Below are 25,894 nucleotides of genomic sequence, written 5' to 3'. Positions count from 1 at the left end.
GAATATTTCATCCATAAAGGATGACATTATGAGGGCTATCTCTGTTGGTGCAATTCGAACTTATTGGACCTGACAGTCAGCATAACCATATGTGCTGTACTGAATATAATCCCATATTACTGATGAAAAGGCTGTGATCTTGCATGATGTGAATGTATGGTGCAGTATCTCCTAAGGGGCTCACTGACCCTTTCCAACTTGAAGGTCCTGTAACTGTATAAAAGTCACTAACAATGCTTGGTGTTTATACACAAATCAAAAACAGTTTTGCATCACCCCAGTTCCCAGTACTCCTGAAGATAGACATTGACTGTGGATGTTGTATCACAGACACAGTCCCTCTGATTGTCCAGAGATGTAACTAAACCCACCCAAAGATGTAAACAAACATGAATGAGCAGCACCTATTAGAAGGAGGGGGTCCGACAGCCAGTCAGTTCCAATCATTTCACCAGGAATGTTGTCTGTAGTTTAACCATGCCTAAACAGTCAATACACTGGTCTGATCATGTCTGCATTGTTACTTTGTGCCAGGAAGGGCTCTCAACAAGGGAAGTGTCCAGGCATCTCAGAGTGAACCAAAGCAATGTTGTTCAGACATGGTGGAGATACAGAGAGACAGAAACTTTCAATGACATGCCTTGCTCAGGCCACCAAAGGGCTACTACTGCAGTGGATGAGCACTACCTTCAGATTATGGGTTGGAGGAACTCTGACAGCAACGCCACAACATTGAATAATGCTTTTCGTGCAACCACAGGATGTCGTGTTACAACTCAAACTGTGCACAATAGGGTGCATGAAAGGCAACTTCACTCCCGACATCCATGGCGAGGTCCATCTTTGCAACCACAACACCGTGCATCATGATACAGATAGGATCAACAACATGATGAATCGACCACTCAGGATTGGCATCATGTTCTCTTCACTGATGAGTGTTGCATATGCCTTCAACCAGGCAATCATCGGAGATGTGTTTGGAGGAAATCCGGTCAGGCTGAACACTTTAGACACACTGTCCTGGAGGTGCATCAAGGTGGAGGTTCCCTGATGTTTTGGGGGGCCATTATGTGGGGCCAATGTACACCACTGGTGGTCATGGAAGGCACTGTAATGGCTGTATGATACATGAATGCCATCCTCCAACCAATAATGCAACCATATCGGCAGCATTTTGGTGAGGCATTCGTCTTCATGTACGACAATTCGTGCACCCATCATCCACATCTTGTGAATGACTCCCTTCAGGATAACCACATTGCTCAACTAGAGTGGCCACCATGTTCTCCAGACATGAATCCTATCGAACATGCCTGGGATGTATTGAAAAGGGCTGTTTATGGACAACGTGACCCACCAACCACACTGAGGGATCTACGCCGAATCATCGTTGAGGAGTGGGACAATATGGACCAACAGTGCCTCGACGAACTTGTGGATAGAATGCCATGACAAATACAGGCATGCATCAATGCAAGAGGATGTGTAACTGGGTATTAGCGGTACCAATGTGTACAGCATTTGGACCACCACCTCTGAAGGTCTCACTTTATGGTGGTACAACATGCAATATGTAGTTTCCATGAGCAATAAAAAGGGCAGAAATGATGTTTATGTTGATCTATATTCCAATTTTCTGTACAGGTTTCGGAACTCTCAGAAATGAGGTGATGCAAAACTTTTTTTGATGTGTGTATTTGTACTTTCGTTTGTACAACATACAGAAATGGCATCTTGTATTGCCAACAAGATGGTGCCCAGTGGACTATCACAGGGTTAGTTTAGCATACCTGGCTCAAAATTTATGAAGACAGTGGGTAGGAAGACGGAGACCAGTCAAGTTCCCTCCACACCATATTCAGCTGTTTCTTCTGATGGGAGACAGTAAAACGAGTGTGCGCCCCATAATAAACCACATAACCTGGATACGCTGTGGGATGAGATCTGAACAGCGTGTGTAGAAATCCCTTTGGAGTCTTTTGACTTGAGCTACAGAATCTGTTGTGATCGATACTCAGAAATGTATTGATACTGAAGGCTATCAACTTGAACATTTCATAGAATAGAATAGAAACTTTACTGTCAGATAACATGTCTTATACAATCAGATGATTGGGACATAGGTGACTTGTCAGTTTAAAGCTACTAATTGTAAGTACACATAATAATTACAGGTATTTTGTAATTTTAAGTACCACAAAATGATATAAAATAAACATGTTGTAAATGAAGTAAAATTAAGTATAAATATTTACTTAAAGTGCTTTTTTATCATGACAGAATAAAATGTAACATCAGGCACAGTTATTTGTGACAGTCAGTCATAAATTCTTCTAGACTGTAATAACATTTACTTGTTAGGTATTTTTTAAATGATGTCCAAATTCTTCTGGTTCATAATTTTTAAATTTTTCACGTACACTATATCTCAGCCCCACACCCATATAGTAATGTGTCTTCTCCAGCAGTTTTAGCCTATGAGTTGGTAACTTACTCTGATATTTGTTTCTTGTTTCATAATCATGCTTAAACAGGTTATCCTCAAAAACTTGTGGGTTTTGTTTAGAAAACTTAATTGTCTCATACACTCCTGGAAATTGAAATAAGAACACCGTGAATCCATTGTCCCAGGAAGGGGAAACTTTATTGACACATTCCTGGGGTCAGATACATCACATGATCACACTGACAGAACCACAGGCACATAGACACAGGCAACAGAGCATGCACAATGTCGGCACTAGTACAGTGTATATCCACCTTTCGCAGCAATGCAGGCTGCTATTCTCCCATGGAGACGATCGTAGAGATGCTGGATGTAGTCCTGTGGAACGGCTTGCCATGCCATTTCCACCTGGCGCCTCAGTTGGACCAGCGTTCGTGCTGGACGTGCAGACCGCGTGAGACGACGCTTCATCCAGTCCCAAACATGCTCAATGGGGGACAGATCCGGAGATCTTGCTGGCCAGGGTAGTTGACTTACACCTTCTAGAGCACGTTGGATGGCACGGGATACTTGCGGACGTGCATTGTCCTGTTGGAACAGCAAGTTCCCTTGCCGGTCTAGGAATGGTAGAACGATGGGTTCGATGACGGTTTGGATGTACCGTGCACTATTCAGTGTCCCCTCGACGATCACCAGTGGTGTACGGCCAGTGTAGGAGATCGCTCCCCACACCATGATGCCGGGTGTTGGCCCTGTGTGCCTCGGTCGTATGCAGTCCTGATTGTGGCGCTCACCTGCACGGCGCCAAACACGCATACGACCATCATTGGCACCAAGGCAGAAGCGACTCTCATCGCTGAAGACGACACGTCTCCATTCGTCCCTCCATTCACGCCTGTCGCGACACCACTGGAGGCGGGCTGTACGATGTTGGGGCGTGAGCGGAAGACGGCCTAACGGTGTGCGGGACCGTAGCCCAGCTTCATGGAGACGGTTGCGAATGGTCCTCGCCGATACCCCAGGAGCAACAGTGTCCCTAATTTGCTGGGAAGTGGCGGTGCGGTCCCCTACGGCACTGCGTAGGATCCTACGGTCTTGGCATGCATCCGTGCGTCGCTGCGGTCCGGTCCCAGGTCGACGGGCACGTGCACCTTCCGCCGACCACTGGCGACAACATCGATGTACTGTGGAGACCTCACGCCCCACGTGTTGAGCAATTCGGCGGTACGTCCACCCGGCCTCCCGCATGCCCACTATACGCCCTCGCTCAAAGTCCGTCAACTGCACATACGGTTCACGTCCACGCTGTCGCGGCATGCTACCAGTGTTAAAGACTGCGATGGAGCTCCGTATGCCACGGCAAACTGGCTGACACTGACGACGGCAGTACACAAATGCTGCGCAGCTAGCGCCATTCGACGGCCAACACCGCGGTTCCTGGTGTGTCCGCTGTGCCGTGCGTGTGATCATTGCTTGTACAGCTCTCTCGCAGTGTCCGGAGCAAGTATGGTGGGTCTGACACACCGGTGTCAATGTGTTCTTTTTTCCATTTCCAGGAGTGTAGATACAGAGGGCAGGAACAGTCATAAGATCAAGGACCTTGAACAGAGGTCTGCACAATTGTCTTTTTTCTGCACCTGCCATGGCTCTAATGATTTTTTTCTGTAGCCTAAACTGTAAGTTTGTTTTTTTCTGATCCCCAAAAAATTGTACCATATCTGATCACAGATGCAAAACATGCATGATATACAACTTTTTTCACTGGTGTTTCTATTATACTGCTTATAATATTCATTGTGAATATTTGATTATTTAGATGGTATTTAACTACTATTTGAAACATTTAGTTTAAACATTTTCTATGACAGTTCAAAGTGTGTAAAATATGTAACTTTTGCCTTCCATAGCTGCTTAATGACAAATCCAGGCTTTTCTTTTGTTTTCTTTCTTTTATCCCTGCAATGAGATTTGTCAAACCTTTGCTGCTGTTTTTTCTTTATCTCTTTTTTCTTTATTTAACTTCTCCAAATTATTATCTCTTACATTATATGGGAGTCTAAAGCTTATTAAACTATTAATTTTCCCTTATATTTCAATATAATCTATCTTCTCTCCCGTACCTGCTTTTCACATGTCTACTGGTCACACAGTGTTATACAGTTTGAACACTGCTGTTATAACAGTCAGTTATGGAAACTGATGATATACTGCAACTGCTTGCTGTCCCCCATCACAGCAGTTGCTCCCGTTTCTATTTGTTTTGTCCTTTTCCCATCTGATTCATTTCACCACTAATATTTTACTTCCTTCTACCAACTTTAAAGACAACTGTAAGTCATACAACAAATTCTAGCCTCTTAATAATACATATGGGTCTAAGGCATGAAAAGGATATCTACATACTGATGAAATCTTCTCAGCGTATCGGCAAAGAGACAGCACCACCTTGCATGAATATTTCAAAGTTCTGACAACATCCTTATCACATCTTTTTGGGCATTAATAACAAGAGTCCACAAGTTGTTAAACAATTTTATTTACATGTTTTAGGCATAGCTCATCATCAGAATATCTGCCAAAAACATCACAATTGTCATGCAAACACATATTATAGATAACATTTTAAAGACATACATAAATTCACTAAAAACAAGTTTACATACCAAGTAAAAGAATTTAATACTGTTTCGTGTCAAGTGATAAATTGGCACCTGACTGACTCCATGCTGCCATTACAAAAACTAACAACCATAACATACCATTAGATGGCATGGTTGTGGTGGTGTTGGGACCTCTCATTAAAAGTCTATGGGCAATTATAACAAAATCAATAGCAGAAACAACTGTAAAAACATGAAATAGCAATAAATGCTTTCTGAGGAAAATTAAGAATCATAGTTAGAAGAGTGTTATCTAAAGTACATGATTTATAGATGTGATATTGGCTAGGGGGTACAGAAGGAGAGGCTGATAGGGCACCAGTGGTATGGTGGTGTTGGCATGAAACAATCATATCCCATGCAAATGAGAGCTAGTATCATGTAGCATTGGCAAACCTTCAACTAAAGAACAGAGGAAATATTCACTGTAAATCTATTAGGAATGGCAAAGCAACATATATGGGAGGAAGCATTGTTACAAACCAATCCCAATGCATCCCCTCTGTCTTCCTTTCTTTCTCTTCCCATCAACCCTTGCTCATATCATATGTATTAATGAGATACTTCAGTTTGCACACTTCAAATTGTTATTCTTAATTTTCCTTAAAATGGTTTATTGATATTTTATGTTTTCCCAGTGCTACCACAACCATGCCACCTGGTGACATGTTATGACAGCTTGTCTTTGTAACAGCTGTATGTGGTCTGTTGAGCATCAGTATTACAACATATATCACATGACACCATACTCTGTATTAAGTTTTTTCCCCTGGTATGTGAACTTGTTTGTCAATAAATTTAAATACGTTTGCTTTTATTAACATGCCATACATAAATTGTTTTTTCATGAACACTGTGATATTTTCAGCAGATATTCTGCTGATGTGCTGTGCCTGAAACGTCAAAAAAAAAAAAAAAAAAAAAAAAAAAAAAAAAAAAAAAAAAAAAAAAAAAAAAAAAAAAACTTTAACAAGTATAATCTTGTTATTAGTGGACAAAAGTAAAATGTGATGGGTATTCACATAATGGCTTCAGGCCCCTTGCATGCCATAAGTTAAACTAAACTGCAATGAGATTCCCACTTATTATCTTCAGATCAGCTTGCATGAATATGATGTGTAAGAAACTCATTAAAACATTGCTACACAGAGATGATGCCATTTGGCTGGTATCCCAAGCAAGATTCATCCATAAAATTTGCCAATAAAGCCTGCATTACAGTATATCTGTTTATCTGTTTAACAATCTTATTCATAAAGTCTAACCATTTCATTCCGAACCATGATCACTCGTCCTTTTTTTATTGTGCACCTTCTGCAGTGTTCTCTTAGAACAGTTTGGATCCCCTCTCAATTTATTATTCCAACTGTCAAATATTGCTTAAACTATTTGTATCATTTTTTTTTCCATTTTTGATCTCTTTACTGCTGGAGTTGTCTCAAATTAGCCTGACTGTTATGCCTCATTCATTCTACTTCTACCTGCCTAGAAAAGCTACCTTCATCCTAGCTATAAGTCCAATCCCACAAACGTTTCATAAAATAGAGCCTGGAAAATGGTATCTCTTCAAATGCATTTAGCATAAAATTTGTTCTCTCTGATAGCTACCAATTCATTCACAAAGGTCTTCAATTTTTCTGATTCTGTGAGTCTCTTACTGTTTCAACATATTAACACACCCACCCACAGATCTTACTTAACTGCCTGTGCTAATTTGGCACAACCTCATTACTTTGTGACAATAGCTCCCTAAGTTCTGTCTGCAAGATAAAGATGCTTGTACTCCAACAACTGGAGTAACATTGTTAGCACCATCTGATGTCTTGCTTTCACCTAGGAATACCACTATTCAGCAAAGAAAGCATTACTCACACCCAAAAATACCTCATAGCTGCCAGACAATGATTTGCTGACCTATTCTGCCTGCAAGCCCAGAAACTTCCTCCCCACTATGTATTAGTCTTAGTCTCCCTCTCCACACTCCCAACATTGTTGCTGACTTCTGCAGAAGTATTGCTCATCCAAAAATGCCTCATATTTAGCTCTACTCCTATGTTCAACCATGTTGGCCTTGTCAATAACCTGCTTTCCTTTACTTGTTTAAAAGGAAGCACTTCTTGCCACCCAATCTAATAGCAACCTAAATTTAGCTGCCACTGACTTTAGCCTCTTTCTGCACCTTAAATAATTTCTTCCTTTATGGAATTTTTATGATGATAGTAAAAAAAAGGAAATTGCTAGCAGCTGTTATCATCAAACACGGGAAATTCCTATATTTTGTTAAACACAACAACAAGTGTACCAGAAATAGAAACAATTACATATTTTCTGGATTTTCTATACAAATAACCTTCGCATTAGGATTTTAGTTGTAACTGGTGGCAACTGATAAAGTTACCAACATTAATCAGAGAATTCACAACATAAAAACGTCCCTCACCTATAGCTGTGATGAAGATTCTGCCCATTGAACAGCCAATCCACATTTATTGGATGATCTCCCTTGATATCACATTTCAGAACAACCTTGTCTCCATGGAGAGCTGTAACGTTTTTTTCCATCACATCAAATCTTGCTGGCTCTGAAAAAAATGTACATATCACTATTTATGAGCAGCTACATTTAAAAATAATATTTTGATGATGATATAAATTAAGTTACAATCCCAACAGCTGAGTGATTACTGAAACAGCTTTTCTTGCAAAGTATTCAAACTTGATGATGGGTGGAAACTACATTGTAAATGCTTGTCTTTCATAAGATGAATTCCTACAGGTACAATTCCTGGGTGTTATAAGTGAATGTCTCATTAACTAAGTTCTACTATAAACTACATTCTACAGTTGAGAAATATTTTTGCTGATAAATAAAAAAATGAATATTTTTCATGTGTTTACAATTTGCCCCAAAAACATAACACCTGAATAGTTAAAATATGAATACATACAAAAGAAATTTTATTAATTTTTAACCCTCTATTGCATAATGTTGCCATATGGCAACAAACCATAAATTTACTATAATGTTAAGGAAACGGCTTGTATAGGCATAGTGTTGCTGTATGGAAACACACAGTCTAGCTGCTTCAAGCTAGACTGTGTTTAGCATCATTATGTTGGCAGAAACTGCTGATAGTCTATAGTCATTGCTGGAGGTCCACTATATGTAAACACACGCAACAGCAGTGGAAAAAGTGAATTATTTCTGCCACTTAGATCACCCCTAAAGAAATTATATTTTTAAGGTACATAAAATGATGCTTAATGATAGCACAGATAATTTTTTGATGTCTCTGTAACTGAATTATAAATAATTACTCAGTATTTTCGGTTTGTTGCTACATGGCAACACTATGATCTTGCCAATGTAAACATAACCTTTTTCAACATGGACAGATTCAGTACAATGCTGTTTATTACATTTATTTTGTAGACATGGCATTAGTTCCAGCTTCATGCTTATATGGTGGCAGACATTCAGTGGCAATTAGGAATATTCTTGAAGAAAGTGATGATTCCGAATTGGGCAACACCGGCAGTGAAGAAGTATTTGCAGATGATTCACAGGATGAAAGTGCTGAATGTAATATTCCTCATGGAACTTTGGCTATAGTTGTGTCTTCTGAGACTGATGATGACAATGAAGGAGAAAAAGAAGAAGAGGAAAAGGAACAAAAAGAGGAAGAACATGATGAAAACAATGTGTTACATCAAAATGACATTGTAGCAGCAGAAGCAAATAGTGCTTAAAAACCAAAAAAAGGCTTAATATGCGTGTAGTTGGAAGAAATGCCAGAAAATACTAGTTATGCCAGAATGGACTGGTACACTTGACATCCCTTCTCATGTTTGCAGACCGAAAGAATATTTTCATATGTTTCTTGGAAGCAAAATGTTGGACGCTATTGTTGAGGAGTCGAACAGACTATCCATTCAGAAAAATCCTGCAGAAGGGCTGAAACTTGACAGACAAAAATTAGATATCTGGATATGAATGGTGTTCTTTATGTCTGTGATTTAGACTCCCTCCTACTAGAGATTACTGAAATCCCATTGTAGCAGATAGAATGTGTATAAATCGCTTTGAACAAATAAAAAGTAACATAAATTTTGCTGATAATTTGAGAACAATACCCAAAGGAGAGCCACAGTATGATCCTATATACAAAATTAGAGGCCTTATTGACCATACTGTTTCTAAGTCTAAAGTGCTACCGAACCCAGAAAAATTCAGCCTTGATGAGCAAATTATACTATTCAAAGTGTGTCATATTACAATGAAATAGCACAATAAAAAAAAAAAAAACCAAAGAGCTGGGGCTACAAAATGTTTTTACTATTTGATGTGAATGGTTCAGTATACAACTTTGAACTGTATACTAGCAGAACTAACCAAAATGAACATCTTCCTGACATAGGAGACAGTGGAAACATTGTCCTGAGCACAAAAATTGTAAAATATTTTTTGACAACTGTTTCTGTAGTTTAGATCTGCAAATGAAACTGGCAGAACAAGAAATCTACAGCCTAGGCACTGTTCATTCCAATTGTCTAAATGGATGTGTGTTTGATTCTGACAAGAATATGTAGAGATCTGGAAGAGGTGCAACATATGAAAGACAGTGTTCCATGACACATATGCAGAATTCTGCTGTAAAGTGGCATGACAACAGATTTGTGACATTACTCAGCAATTTTTGGGAGCAAATCCAATGACTGAAGTAGAAAGATTTGACAAAAAGTTGAAGAAGTCAGTCAGGGTGCCTTGCCCCAGGGCAGTAGTGGGGTATAATCAGTTCATGTGAGGTGTAGATCTTGTGGATTCAGTTCTAGCATTGTACGTTCCAAAAAATGGTATCACAGAATATTTTTTCATATTCTAGACCTGCTGGTAGTGAATGCTTGGCTTCTTTACAGAAGAGATGCACTATCAAGTGGAACGCATTGGAAAAGCTTTCAAGAAGGCCATAGGCAGAGGTTTGTTGTTCCACGGGAAAAGTGAGGCAAGAAAGCAAGGAAGACCTAGAAGTAATTCCACTGAGAGAGCCTACATGGCGAAGAAGAAGAAAGGACCAACAGCTGCACTGCCTGAAAAGGATATGCAGCTAGATGGACTAGGAGATTTGCCTATTATGGATATCAAAGGAAGGTGCAAGGTTCCATCATGCAATGGAGTTGTGAGAGTGAAGTGTGTGAAATGCAAGATACATTTAGGTTTCACTGCAAATAAAAACGGTTTTGAAATTTCACACTGAGTGATGAAATGAGGTATTGAATAGTTGAATAATATGACAAAATATTTTTTTGAAAACGGAAGAGTAACAGTTTTTCATCTAAAACTATTCTAAATTATGTAGAAGCACATTTGTGTATCTTTCCTAAGTCATTTTATTCATGTATGTAAATAAAAGTGTTGTGAGTCTTCTGGGAAATGTGTTGACATATGCATCGTGTTGCCATATGGCAACAAACCTAAAATATAGAATAAATCAAAATTACATCAAAATTTCTATGTTTAACCTATTACACAGTATTTTGTATGTCAGACCCTACCCCAGATAAGTTTTTCATTGAAATTGGTTTCCTAAAAAAAAAGTCACGTGATAGAGGGTTAAGTGATATGTAGACACATGGCAATCATGATTTTCCTCTCCTGAAGCAGCTGACATTTATGGCAATAAGATGGACAGTAGGCCACAGAATTAAAGTAAAACATTTATGAATCATGGATATGTTGAAGAGAAAGATAAGGAGGTATGATATAGTTCATGACAACATAGGTGCATCACCAACATATTTACTTATGCTCACATGGAGAGGTGGCAGTAATTAATCCTTTCATGATCAGTGGGACGTACATGTCTCACCAACATATTTTCTTCCCATTGTCCACATGGAGAGGTATACCCTACACCTATAGGGTGCTGTGATCTGCCGCTGGTTTATTAATTATTTTAAGCCAACAGGCCCATTGCATTGCACCTAAAACATGGGTCTTTACTTTATTGTTACAGTGGCCTGTTGAATATCTTATGCAGAGGCAATTTCTAATATTTTACTTCAGTTTGTGAGAGATATAGTGAAAATATTTCTTATCTTGTAAAAATATAAATTAGCCAAGCCTCAACATCATAGTATATGTTTATAAGCCTATAATCTCCACAGATGATGAAGACGTTAAAGGAATGTACAATGAGACAAAATAAATTATTCTGATCATGAACAAAGATGCAACTTGCATTGCAATTGGGGATTCAAATTTGATAGTAGGAACAGGAAGAGAAGGAAAAATAGTAAGTAAACATGGGCTGGGGTGAAAAGTGTGAAATCAAAAACCACGTAGTAGAGTTTTTTCAACAGTGCAAAATTTAAACATTGCTAACACAGTTTAGGAATTAGGAAAGAAGTTGTATATGTGGAGAGTCTTTGAAACTCTGGAAGGTTTCGTAAACACACATCAAGATAAGTTTTGCATTGCCCCAGTTCCCAGAATTCCTGAAGGTAGACGTTGACTGTGGATATTGTATCACAGACACAGTCCCTTTGACTGTTCAGAGATGTCACTAAACCTGCCCAAAGATGTAAACAACCATGCATGAGGAGCACCTGTTAGTCAGAGGGGGTCCGACAACCGATCAGTTCCAGTCATTCCACCAGGAAGGAGATACACAGCTCATATTGTCTGTAGTTCAACCATGCCTAGATGGTCAATACTGTCAATCAATCGCGTCCGTATTGTTACTTTGTGCCAGGAAGGGCTCCCAACAAAGGAAGTGTCCAGGCATCTCAGAATGAACCAAAGCAATGTTGTTCGGACATGGAGGAGATACAGAGAAATAAGAACTGTCAATGACATGCCTCGCTCAGGCCCCCCAAGGGCTAATGCAGCAGTGGATGACCGCTGCTATGGATTATGGCTTGGAGGAACTCTGACAGCAACTTCACCGTGTTGAAATATGCTTTCAGTGCAGCCACGGGACGTCGTGTTACAACTCGAACTGTGCGCAATAGGCTGCATGATTTATTTTATTTTCTTATTTATTTATCTCTTGTTCCAGTGATCCATGTTGTGACAGTATCACAGGATATGGAACGTGTCAATTTTACAAGCTTTTGGCCAGAATTTATGGTAATACATAAAACAAAACAAAAACAGTAAACAGTAACTTAGGTCCCACTACAAAAAAAAAAAAAAAAAAAAAATACATTTTAGAAATAGATAGAGATTACAAAACAAAAAACAGTAAACAGTAACTTAGGTCCCACTACAAAAATACATTTTAGAGAAAGATAAAGATTACAAAATAATAAGTGTTACAGAGAAATAAATATTGCAAAATATATATTTACAATAAAAATATTCGGTATTACAAATACAAATTTGGGCATACATTTGCAATTTACAATACAAGAGATGTTAAACACTGTAGTTCAGGAACTCTTCTAATGTATAAAGTGATCCTTGCAATAGGAACTGCCTTAAGGTTTTTTTAAACAGGCAATCTTCATCTACCAAACACTCAATTCTTGAAGGGAGGGCTTTAAAAATCTTACAGCCACTGAAATGGACTCCTTTCTGCACCATACTTGGATTTGGCTCTTCATAGTGGATATCATGTTTCCTTGTAGTATTGTGACTGTGATATGCACTATTCAGCTTAAAGATGGATTTTTCTTTCCTTATGAAGCACATCAATGAGAATATATATTGCGCAGTGGATGTAAGTATTTCAAGCTTTTTAAAAAGATTCCTGCATTTGCAACTTCACTCCAGACGTCCGCAGCGAGGTCCATCTTTGCAATCACGACACCATGCAGCGTGGTACAGATGGGCCCAACAACATGCCGAATGGACCGCTCAGAATTGGCATCATGTTCTCTTCACCAATGAGTGTCACATACACCTTCAATCAGACAATCGTCGGAGACGTGTTTGGAGGCAACCTGGTCAGGATGAATGCCTTAGACACACTGTCCAGCGAGTGCAGCAAGGTGGAGGTTCCCAGGTGTTTTGGCATGGCATTATGTGGGGTTCACGTATGCCGCTGTTGGTCATGGATGGCGCCGTAACGGCTGTACGAGAGGTGAATGTCATCCTCCAACCAATAGTGCAACCATATCGGCAGCACATTGGTGAGGCATTCATCTTCATGGACGACAATTTGCACGCCCATTGTGCACATCTTGTGATTGACTTCCTTCAGGATAATGACATCATTCGACTAGAGTGACCAGCAAGTTCTCCAGACATGAACCCAATTGAACATGCCTGGGCTAGATTGAAAAGGCCTGTTTATGGATGACGTGACCCACCAACCACTCTGAGCGATCTACGCCAAATCGCTGTTGAGGAGTGGGACAATCTGGACCAACAGTGCCTTGATGAACTTGTGGACAGTATGCCACGACAAATACAAGCAAGCATCAATGCAAGAGGACGAGCTACTCGGTATTAGAGATACCGGTGTGTGCAGCAGTCTGGACCACCACCTCTGAAGGTCTCACTGTATGGTGGTACAGCATGCAATGTGTGGTTTTTATGAGCAGTGAAAAGGGCGGAAATGATGTTTATGTAGATCTCTATTTCAATTTTCGATGTGTGTAGACTACACTAATTGAACTGTGCAGATGTGTCACGAGTCATGTTCTGTTAGCTCACTTGTTAGAGCACTTGCCCTGCTAAAGGCAAAGATTCTAGGTTCCAGTCCAAATTTGACAAACAGTTTTAATCTTGAAGTATCATATCATTGCACACTCCACTGCAGGGTGAAAAATCATTCTGGAAACAATCCTCCACGCACATTCTTTGGCATAGACTCTGACTGGGATTCCATCGGGCACTGGAAGTTTCTTAAATTTTAACGATTCAGCTGATGGTCAACACCACTAACATTAATATCTTTATCACTTATCTTTCACTGGCGTGAGAAATAAAGTGGCGAAATAGCATTGGATTTTCATTAGTAAAGGAACGTTTGAGAACGGAGTTCAGCATATATGATTTTGCTTTGCTACTCTCAGTTTCAGTCTCTGTATCGTCCAGGGATGTCTGGACATTAAACTTAGCTATACTAATACAGTTTCCATAACATGCACCACCAAGGACGTAGTTTGTGCCCGCTAAAAAAAAAAAAAAAAAAAAAAAAAAAAAAAAAACGTGAATTGTTAACTTTTCTTAACGAAAACATTTTTGAATAGGTACTGATGCATAAGTAGATTCCAGAACCTGAAAATGTCTTTTAGCACAATCTTGGCAATACCAACGCATGTGCACAGAGAGAGGAGGGGTACTTTATGATCAAGCCAAATAAAAAAAAAAAAAAAAAAAAGGAATACAGATTTTGTTAATTGTCATTGAATGTTATTCACAACATACTTCTTAAAGATGTGCAGATGTGTAAGTAGGGTCCTGATCTTGAAAATATGAGTATGACACCTGTTGCATAAAGTCACATTCACTTGTACGACTTGGGTTTTTGACTTACGTTTTACTGAAAAATTCAAAACAACTACGGAATCTGGTATAACACATCGTTAAAACCAATTAATAACTTTTTCAAAATTTTAAATACATGACAAGATCACAATATTTTCAGAAGGTGGGCATACAGCACATGCTGCAAGATGCTGTCAGTGTGACACATTTGACAGCAGTATGATGGGGCAGAGATGCTTTCAAAACTGAAGAGCGCCATCTGTGGCTAGTTGTTTTTATGACGCATTGGCTAGGGTCAGAATCACCACCTTCGATTTCCAATAGTCTATAAAACGTTGTTATTATCTTTCTCGTGTTTTCACTAAAATAACGCACAACGATGAACAACATTTTCTTGGTGTCAGTGGACGTACTCTAATCTATTACCATCGTATACGGGCTGTCGCCAATGACTTCAAGGAGATCCTGAAGTAAACAAGATGATATCACATTAGTATAATCGGTCCTGCACATTTGGTGTGATGCAGCTTCATGTACAGTAGACAGTAGGCCTATGTGGCATTACGCCACATAACGTGAAAAAAACAGACCCTTTATTCATTAAGTGAATGACTTAAATGCTTTATGCAAATTTTATAGAGGAACATTGGTGTAGAGGTCAACGCCATTCATCTAGATGATAACGACCCAGAGTCGTAATAAATATTTTAATATTTGCTAATTTTGACAAAAATAAATGTAAATGTAGTAGGATTCTCTTGATTAGCGGTTCTTCCTTTGAAACAGCTTTTCCATTATTGAATCATATTTAAGTAATGTGACTTAAGTGCGTTTTTTTCATCCCCACTTAATGGAAATTGCGAGTGTCTCCTCAGCATTGCAATTTCACTGTATGAAATAAAACAAATAACTAACAAAAGTCAACTGTAATAATAAATGCAGCTTTATATCTGGAATATTTTGTGTTGGTGGTGTCTTAATGATTCCAATACATAAAAAAGAACCTCCACAAGTAGACGCCTTGTCCAGAACTCGCAAAAAATCACCTAGATGGCTTGCTGTTGATATTGAACAACGGTCTGCAATGAATGCCGCCACTTTCAGCTCTGCAATTTTTCTTTTTCTAGGTATATTTGCACTATAAAACGTTGTTAAAATTGAGTTGCAGAAACTGACTTGTGAAAATTTGAGGACCTGTAAATGTTTCTTACAATTTGCATGGTTACACAAATCTTTTTATGTACTAGTAGTGTGCATTTGCACAGTTTATAAAACGCTTTGATTCCATCGCCTTTTGAACATGTGAGCCACACAGAAACAAATACCGATATTGACGTTTAGTAATTACCCAGAAACAGACAATTTTTATTTAATGGCCACTAGGGTGTCCCAAAAAAATTGAAGTCATTTTTGTTGAACGCGTATACTCTTAATTTATTGATACGACGTGAAAAATAATTGTAAAAAAAAATTTCGTAAACGTAGGACCTCGGTAACCCGTGCCGACTTGTACTGAACCATGCCAGTAGTTGCTAACAAGGGAACCTCCCCATCACCCCCCCCCCCCCCTCAGATTTAGTTATAAGTTGGCACAGTGGATAGGCCTTGAAAACCTGAACACAGATCAATCGAAAAAACAGGAAGAAGTTGTGTGGAACTATGAAAGAAATAACCAAATTTTCAAACTGAGTAGTCCATGGGCAACATATGCAACATTGAGGAAACTGTAGGCTCATGAGCGCCGTGGTCCCGTGGTTAGCGTGAGCAGCTAAGGAATGAGAGGTCCCTGGTTCAAGTCTTCCCTCGAGTGAAAAGTTTAATGTTTTATTTTCAGACAATTATCAAAGTTCAGGCACTCACACATTCCAGGGCAAGTTCAGATTCGCTTGGACATATGCAGGATTTGACGGTCTACACACGGAAAAATTTGAAAACGTTAAAAACATGTTTTTTTTTAAATTTCATTTTTGTTCGCTATTGTTCGTTGCATCTGCTCGGGGCGGACGTCGTAAGATATCCGTTTAAGTTCCTTGTTGATCGATTAACTCATTTTATCTATTACAGGTGGCAGCGAATCCTCTGACCGAACACGCTGAGCTACCGTGCCGGCTTTCACAGCGCACAGCGAAAACTGTGCGACTGTGAAACTGTTGCATTCATTTGTTGCAGTTTATGTGACAAACTCTTATGTTTTCATTACTTTTTTGGGGAGTGATTATCACATCCACAAGAAAACCTAAATCGGGCAAGGTAGAAGAATCTTTTTACCCATTCGCCAAGTGTACAAGTTAGGTGGGTCGACAACATATTCCTGTCATGTGACGCACATGCCGTCACCAGTGTCATATAGAACATATCAGACGTGTTTTCCTGTGGAGGAATCGGTTGACCTATGACCTTGGAATCAAATGTTTTCGGTTCCCATTGGAGTGGTACGTCCTTTCGTCTACTAGTCGCACAGTTTTGCGGTTCGGTCGCAAAACACAGACACTTAACTTATTACAGTGAACAGAGACGTCAACGAACGAACAGACAGATCATAACTTTGTGAAAATAAAAAAAGCAAACTTTTCACTCGAGGGAAGATTTGAACCGGGGACCTTTCGTTCCGCAGCTGCTCACGCTATAACCACAGGACCACAGCGCTCCTGAGCTCACAGACTCCTTGATGTTGCATATGTTGCCCATGGACTATTCAGTTTGTATATTTTGCTTATATTTTTCATAGTTCCACACAACTTCTTCCTGTTTTCTCGATTGATCCGTGTTCAGTTTTTCAAGGCCTATCCACTATGCCAACTTATAACTAAATCTGAGGGGGGTGCGATGGGGAGGTTCCCTTGTAAGTAAGGCAAACGCGCGGCACTGCGTTAGCGTATTTGTAAACATTTTTAGCATTGTCAGTAAACGGTTTGCTGTCAATCAGTAACCATCTCAGTGGAATTACAGTGTGTTAACTGTACGTTAAGCCTGCAGTGCTGGCACCATAAACTACGCTACATACTTCCGCGAAAGTAGAAGTCATGCACGAAAGTAAAAGATCGCGAAAATGCAGTTAATAAACGGAACTGATATCGTCATACGTATTGTCACGTTTAATACAGATTCTAACTGCAGCGATTATGTACACTCATCGCAAGGAACAGAAACAGTACTAAATACACTGGATTACAACAAAGATACACAGCAGACATAATGACTACCTCACACAGTACTGTCAGCTAGCAGCTGCAGCCAAAAACGAATGACTATCCGCCAAAAGCCACCCGACTATTACCGACTTCTGCCGATTGAGGACTAGTGAGTGGTCTGCCACGTGGAAGGTACCACGCTATTCGTTGTTGTTGTTGTGGTCTTCAGTCCAGAGACTTGTTTGATGCAGCTATTCATGCTACTCTATTCTGTGCAAGCTTCTTCATCTCCCAGTACCTGCTGCTACCCACATTTTTTCTCAATCTGCTTAGTGTATTCACTCTTGGTCTCTCTCTACGATTTTTATCCTCCACGCTGCCCTCCAGTACTAAATTGGTGATCCATTGATGCCTCAGAACATGTCCTAGCAACCGATCCCCTCTTCTAGTCAAGTTGTGCCACAAACTCCTCTTCTCCCCAATTCTATTCAATACCTCCTCATTAGTTATGTGATCTACCCATCTAATTTTCAGCATTCTTCTGTAGCACCACGTTTCGAAAGCTTCTATTCTCTTCTTGTCGAAACTTTTTGTCGTCCACGTTTCACTACTATACATGGCCACACGCCATACAAATACTTTCAGAAACGACTTCCTGACACTTATATCTTTACTCGATGTTAACAAATGTCTCTTCTTCAGAAACGCCTTTCTTGCCATTGCGAGTCTACATTTTATATCCTCTCTACTTCGACCATCATCAGTTTTTTTGCTCCCCAAATAGCAAAACTCATTTATTAATTTAAGCGTCTCATTTCCTAATCTAACACCCTCTGCACCACCCGATTTAATTCGACTACGTTCCATTATCCTCGTTTTGCTTTTGTTGATGTTCATCTTATATCCTCCTTTCAACACACTGTCCATTCCGTGCGGCTGCCCTTCCAGGTCCTTTGCTGTCTCTGACAGAATTACAATGTCATCGGCGAACCTCAAAGTTTTTATTTCTTCACTATGGATTTTAATGCCTACTCCGAACTTTTCTTTTGTTTCTTTTACTGCTTGCTCAATATACAGATTGAATAGCATCGGGGAGAGGCTACAACCCTGTCTCACTCCTTTCCCAACCACTGCTTCCCTTTCATGTCCCTCGACTCTTATAACTGCCATCTGCTTTCTGTACAAATTGTAAATAGCCCCTTCGCTCCCTCGTCCCACCTTCAGAATTTGAAATAGAGTATTCCAGTCAACATTGTCAAAAGCTTTCTCTAAGTCTACAAATGCTAGAAACGTAGGTTTGCCTTTTCTTAATCTAGCTTCTAAGGTAAGTCGTAGGGTCAGTATTGCCACACGTGTTCCAACATTTCTACGGAATCCAAACTGATCTGCCCCGAGGTTGGCTTCTACCAGTTTTTCTATTCGTCTGTAAAGAATTCGCGTTAGTATTTTGCAGCCGTGACTTATGAAACTGATAGTTCGGTAATTTTCACATCTGTCAACACCTGCTTTCTTTGGTATTGGAATTATTACATTCTTCTTGAAGTCTGAGGTTATTTCGCCTGTCTCATACATCTGGCTCACCAGATGGTAGAGTTTTGTCAGGGCTGGCTCTCCAATTGCTATCAGTAGTTCTAATGGAATGTTGTCTACTCCCGGGGCCTTGTTTCGACTTAGGTCTTTCTGTGTTCTGTCAATCGCTTCACACAGTATCATATCTCCCATTTCATCTTCATCTACATCCTCTTCCATTTCCATAATATTGTCCTCAAGTACATCACCCTTGTACAGACCCTCAGTATACTCCTTCCATATTTCTGCTTTTTCTTTTTTGCTTAGAACTGGGTTTGCATCTGTAGCAGTTCTAAAAAATGCATGTTTCAAATGGGCGGTGTAAAATATCAAATAAAAGGCTCAAAATTGCCCTCCAATGACAAGTTTTGGCAGTTTTATTTTATGATAGCATTGAAGCGACTTTAACTATCAGTGAAGCTGCAAAACTCAGTGTACGCCTTTCAGTTCCTTGCCTAATTGTGTGAAACTTGGAGGAAGTTACCAAAAAAACTCACAATAAACCCAAAACGCATTTGAGCAGCGCCGACAATAGTTTGTCAACAACTTGGGTAATTTGTTTGACGTTGCACACGCCGAAGCGCTTCAATCAATGAAGATGTGGTGGCGTGATCACTTAGCTGGAGTTGACAAAAAGTTGGCTAATAAGGAAGTAAGGACATCTTATGAACCGTTACAAAAGACACTCATTTACAAGAAGATTGTCCAACTCTGTTCGAGAGCACACATATCGGAATCTGTAAAACGACTATGCGGAAAAATTTCATTACTCCAAAATTAATAGCAGAGGTGCCAGTTAAGTATGAAAGATTCAGTGGTTCCTGAAGCTACATTTAGGCACTTGGATATAATACTCATGAATTTTCTACAAGTAAGTTATCAGTTCAAAGAATCCGTGCAGAATAACGGAAAGAGTGCGGAAGGCATGCAATCTAATTTTCAAGTAAGTTCTCAGTTCAAAGAATTCGTGCAGAATAACGGAAAGAGTGCGGAAGCCATGCAATCTAATTTTCAAAACGAGGTACCACATGTTGTAACTGTTCACTGTGTTGGCCAACTGTCGCCTGCTTTACATGATCGGAAATCAAAAGACGAATTTCTTTCAATAGTTACTTCATATCTGAATAAAGAAAACATATTACTGTGCCAAGGCTGGAAAGCTCTTCTGCACGTCAACAGGCACAAGCCGTTTGTAACGCGGTTGTAGAATGACATCTCTAAGATACAGTGCAAATTCTTTGTTGTGATATAACAGTTTCAAATATGGATCATGTCGATTAATCAGTTGTGCATGCGTGATTCTTGGACAAAAATTTAACACAGATATGGTTATTTTTGCTTGTCGCCATCACGCGTATGAATTGGTGTGGCGTGTTCGAAGTACAACTCAGTTAAATGACAACAAATCCTGATATTCCACTCTTCGAAAAGTTCCGAGATTAATGGAAAAGTACCGATAAAATATAATCCTATTAAAAAAAATCTCGCATTGCACAGTGTCCGAAATCTGCATAAGTATTACCGAACTGAGCTCGATAAATAACTGGTCAGAGATGGTTATCGAGAGTTGACAGGAATTTCTGTGATATTTTTATGCGGAGATGCACAGAAAATTTAAGATTTGACCTCCAGGTGCAATACACCAAGGCCGATGGAAGGCGAGAGCTACTTATTCGGTAAAAAATATCATTAGTTTGCGTTCAGTACTAAATAACGAGCAAGGATGGGGCAGCAGCCATGTTAAACGTTTGCCTGTTCATCGTGACATCCCACGTCAATCTATTTCGGCAGTAACAGCACCTTAGCAAGGCTTGTGCTTTTCGAAGTCGATTGTAGGCTTACGTAAAAATTAATAAAAGCATCTCAAAGGCAGGTTTACAGAAGAAAGGCGGTAATATGGATTAATAAGTAAAGTAAAACAGATAGAAAATTTAACAAAAGAGTATTTAGCAGCCCCTGGTTATCTTTACATCCCAAAGAAGGAAAAGCTTTTCAGTTCCATTCTAAATACAGAAGTTGTCTCTTAAGTTATCTGTTTAAGATCTTTGAAAACTTTTGGAGAAACTTACAAGTAGAAATATTTTTTACAGAGGACTGTTCTGAATTTCAGGTTTTTAAAACATAGCTTCTTATAATCAAAACAAAAAACCACAAGATTTAACATAAACAACAAGTGCTACCATCTGTCTCTGTTCGATATACAGGCCAAGTCGATAGTCTTCGTCACTACGACATCATGTTTTCAACTGCTGCCAGTCGTAACGTTCAATCAGTTGCACTGAGTTGTCCAGTGAACATGTGTCCGATATTAATTAACAAAACATTTAGCGCTGAATGATAGTGAAGACACTTCATTACATCACGTTGGTCGCCCATTGCCACATGCACTGATTCCAGCGCAGCGGCAGATTATAGTTGCATTGCGATTTAATACACGTGTACTATAAATCTCCGATCGCGTTCAAAATAAATTCCTAAGGAGGTGCCGGCAGAAGTTAAGCCCTGTACAAAACTTTTCATCGTTTAACCATGGTCGAGAAGGAACAAAAGCAGTTTTTGTCACTTTGCGTACAATAACACCGGAATATTTACTCCGTGTGCAGAAAGCCAACTATGAAAAGTAAATTTAAAAAATAATGTTTATTACATGTCAAACAGTACAAATGAGCATTTGGTGTTTCACTTATCATATAAACATTAAATTCTAGAATCCTACTCAACTCTGTACAAATTTTCATGTCTCATTCATTGCCTCGAGTCAGCACATGTTACCATAATTAAATCGCGATAACATATATTATGTGAGTCATTAAGATGAAACAGCAAAAAATTAAAGGTTATATGTGTTGAATTTCGCAAAAAATGCCACTTACGTCTTGGGACATCCTAACGGCAACACCAAGCAAGCAAAAAGGGCCCTCAGATGGTAATATCGAAGTCTGGACCACGAACTAAACCAAAAAACGCACTGCGTCGCTCGTTTCTGAGCAATGAGAGTGATATTTATGTATATTTTCAGTCGATCCATGGTGTGTGGTTTGGTCTGCTGGTCCCAATCATCTGGTCTTATCGCCTACAGCCGTTTTGGGGAGCTTATTCCATCAAAACGAATATAAGCCCATAAAGCCAGCAATTCAGTTACCATAAATACATATTTACGACTTACTTTAGTGGCATACAAAACAACAAGAACACCTACAGAACCAACTCAGTACATATTAATAAAACACAAACCAATAATCAGTACCCACCCTTCCGTATTTCACACTCTGTTAAGTACTCATTGATCTCAATCAATAAGCAATAAAGGAATGGTACGATATCGTACAGCGTTACTTCGTCATAATTGCATTTATTCTAAAAATAAAATGAAAATCACCTAGTTGTAGCTTTTTAGACAAGACAAACTCTAGTTTTCATCAAAAGAAGAACTTAGAAACCGTACAAATTCAGAAACTTACCAGAAAATTGTGTTTCGGCTCCCCATGCAGGCCGATATCTTCGCATGGTATATAGTTAAGGTATTAGATACCTACTCTTTCAGTTAATACATCGTAAAAATCACAGCATCAGCGAGCATAACAACAAACAAAACACCGAAAAAACCTCTACCACGTACATCTAAACCCGCGACTTTCGGCAGCTGTGTTCGGAATAAATTGCTTCTTTGGTGAATGCAAGGAAGAACTGGAAACGGACGCAATGTGCTACAATGAAGACTCTGCATTGTTGTACTTACGTTTGGAGAAATGACAAGCCTTTGTGAAATGTCGGTCGAAATCATTGCTTTCTATCTTTCATGCCTACCAAATTGTGAATCATAATAATAAATCGCTATTTAGTTCCTTAATGGATAAATGAAAATTTATATCAGGCATTGCATGGGCTGGTAGCTTGTCTGAACATGCCGTGACTTCGATATGTGCTACAATCCATATCTTGCAGCCATCAATGTGAAGCTGACACCATACAACAAAATTTCCCCACTGCCGAAATTTTTTTCCCCAAAAATTTTCCTCGACGTCTTCGTTTCCCAAAGAGTTCCCCCAAAAAAGTATTTTTCACAAAACTGCGAAAAAAATCCCAATCTGGAGACACTGATGTCGCTGGTTTCTTCTCATGTCGATGATGTGCATATCAGTGATCTCTATACTTGTTCGGCATACCTCTGAGTCACTGTTATGAACTTATGGCATACCACTGGCGGTATAAGAAAGCTGATCAATAAACTGATTGACGATAGCCCATGCACTACGAATGGGCCATGGCCAAGGTAAAGACATGGGCTAAGAATAGTGTTCCGGCCCGCCCCCAAAATACGAGATACGCTGCGCCCTGTTAAAGACGACATAGCTTTTCGTGTGCCCGTGTGTACGGTGCCCCTTGAGAGTGCGGCAGCATCTATATGGGCCAGACAATTCGAACAGCTGCAGAGCACGAGAGACAGGTTAAACAAAGGGAGCTAGACACGTCGGCCATAGCTGAGCATTGCATGGAAAACGGACACACTAAATAGGTCGTGGGGGCGGGATTTTGATGTCGAAAGGAAGCAATGGCGGATGCTTAACGCTTGTAGGGAGGCAGGAGCGGCAGTTTCAAACGTGGCGCCGGCCCCTTGTGTAACCTGACGTCGCTCGGTCCTGCGGCGAGCCGAAGCTGCTGTGAGATGCCCAACTCACCTTCCGAGCATCCGTCGGTTCGGCCCTCTCTGATTGGTACCAGCGGCCGTAAAAGTGGCTATACAAGCGGAAAATCGTCGCAGCCGCTGCAATCCGCAGTTTTACTCCTGAATTTTATTCGAACTGACGCGGCTGGAAAACCGAGAAGATTTTATTCATGCTCCTAAATTGCTCCGGAACCCAAGATATCTTTCCAGAAGTCGGATTTTAACTATTTTTCTAGAGTCCTGTAAATAATTTGTGCCAGTAATTTGCAACCAAAGATTATTAATCTGGCAGTTCGATAATAATGCCAGCTTCCAGAATCTGCCTTCTTTGGAATTGGAACTGTTACATTCTTCTTGAAGTCTGGTTGTATTTCTCCCGTCTCACATATTTACCTCACCCAGGTGGAATAGTTTTATCATGACTGGATCTTCCATGGCTCTCAATAAATCTGATGGAATTTTGTGTATTTCTGGTTCCATGTTTCGACTTGAGACTTCCAGTTCTCTATCAAATCCTTTTTGCAACATCATATCTTCCTTCCCATTCTTCGTCTACTTTCGCTTTATTTCTACAGTATTGTCTTCAAGTTCATTCATTCCAACTTTCAGGTTTTCTCCATTTTTCTCGGGAGTGTCTTGTCATTTGAGCTCCATAGCTGTTGCAACTGCGCCAGACCAAGCGAAACAGCTAAGGAGGTCATCTGGATTGACCCGATACTGTGGTAACATTTCCGCTGCTGCCGAAAATAAGTTACGGCACGATAGTGTCTTTTATTAATGAGCTACGCCTGGAGTTGTGCTCTACCAAATCTGTGCTTCGGTAATTTCGGCATGGCACATAAATGGCGTAGTAAATGGTAGGATTACCTGTAGAGGAAGGAACATAAAGAAATGTGTAAGAGAGAAACTGGGATACGACGATTTCTCTCTGTTTTTTTGCTTGTTTTGCGCGTTATTAGAGCTACACATCGTTTAGTATTAGTCAATTGTGTATTTTATATAATTAAAAAACGTAAATTCCACTTTATAAGGAAGAAAAATTAGCCGGCCGCGGTGGCAGAGCGGTATTAGGCGCTTCAGACCGGAACCGTGCGACTGCTACGGTCTCAGGTTTGAACCCTGCCTCGGGCATGGATGTGTGTGATGTCCTTAGGTTAGTTAGGTTTAAGTAGTTCTGAGTTCTAGGGGACTGATGACCTCAGGTGTTAAGTTCCATAGTGCTCAGAGCCATCTGAACCATTTGAAGAAAAATTAGTTGACTGCCTAACTCCTGATGAAATTACTTTTGATGCAAGTACAGTTTACAAGCAAAAACGTAAGAAAATATGAAACTTCGTGGGAGATTGAAACTGTGAGCTTGACAAAGACTCGAACTCGCGACCTTTACCTTTCATCGGCAAGTGCTCTACCGACTGAGCTATCCAAGAACGACTTCTGACCAATCGTCACAACTTTACTTCCGCCATTACCTCGTTTCATACCTTCCAACCTTCATAGACGTTCTCCTGTGAAACTTTGCAGGACTAGCACTCACGGAAGAAAGGAAACTGCGGAGGTGTGGCTTCGCCACAGCATAGGAAATGTTTCCAGAACAACATTTTTCACCCTCCAGCGGAGTGTGCGCCGATACCTTGTACTTCCTGGCAGATTAAAACTGTGTGCCGGACCTAGACTGGAACTCGAAACCTTGGCCTTTCACAGGCACGTGTTCTACCGACTGAGCTATGCAAACACTAGCCGCGACGCGTCCTCATAGCTGTACTTTCGCTAGTACGTCGTCACCTACCTTCCAGAACCCCTCCTGCATATCTTGTGGGACTAGCACTCCGGGAAGAAAGGATATTGTGGAAACATTGCTTAGCTATGTCCTGAAGCTAGTTTGCTGTTTTTGTTTTGCATATTTACGAAATATTACTTTTTTTTATAGAAAACTGCGTTGTCTAGTGTTATGTGAAAAATTTGTATTGCTTTTTATTTTTACAA

At 39.9% G+C, this 25,894-nt stretch overlaps 1 protein-coding gene across 1 annotated transcript in view; it reads right to left on the bottom strand.

Moving 5' to 3' along the window:
* LOC126232687 (Down syndrome cell adhesion molecule-like protein Dscam2) overlaps positions 1-25,894 on the bottom strand; it is a 408,767-nt gene that overhangs the window by 183,901 nt on the left and 198,972 nt on the right. The window contains exon 11 of the mRNA XM_049942816.1: positions 7,550-7,691. Within this exon, the coding sequence (XP_049798773.1) occupies positions 7,550-7,691 (142 nt within the window). The remainder of the gene's footprint in view (positions 1-7,549; positions 7,692-25,894) is intronic.

Source organism: Schistocerca nitens, chromosome 1, assembly GCF_023898315.1.
Source record: "Schistocerca nitens isolate TAMUIC-IGC-003100 chromosome 1, iqSchNite1.1, whole genome shotgun sequence".
Classification (NCBI taxonomy): Eukaryota; Metazoa; Arthropoda; class Insecta; order Orthoptera; family Acrididae; genus Schistocerca; species Schistocerca nitens.
This window is presented reverse-complemented; position numbering and strand designations above follow the sequence as displayed.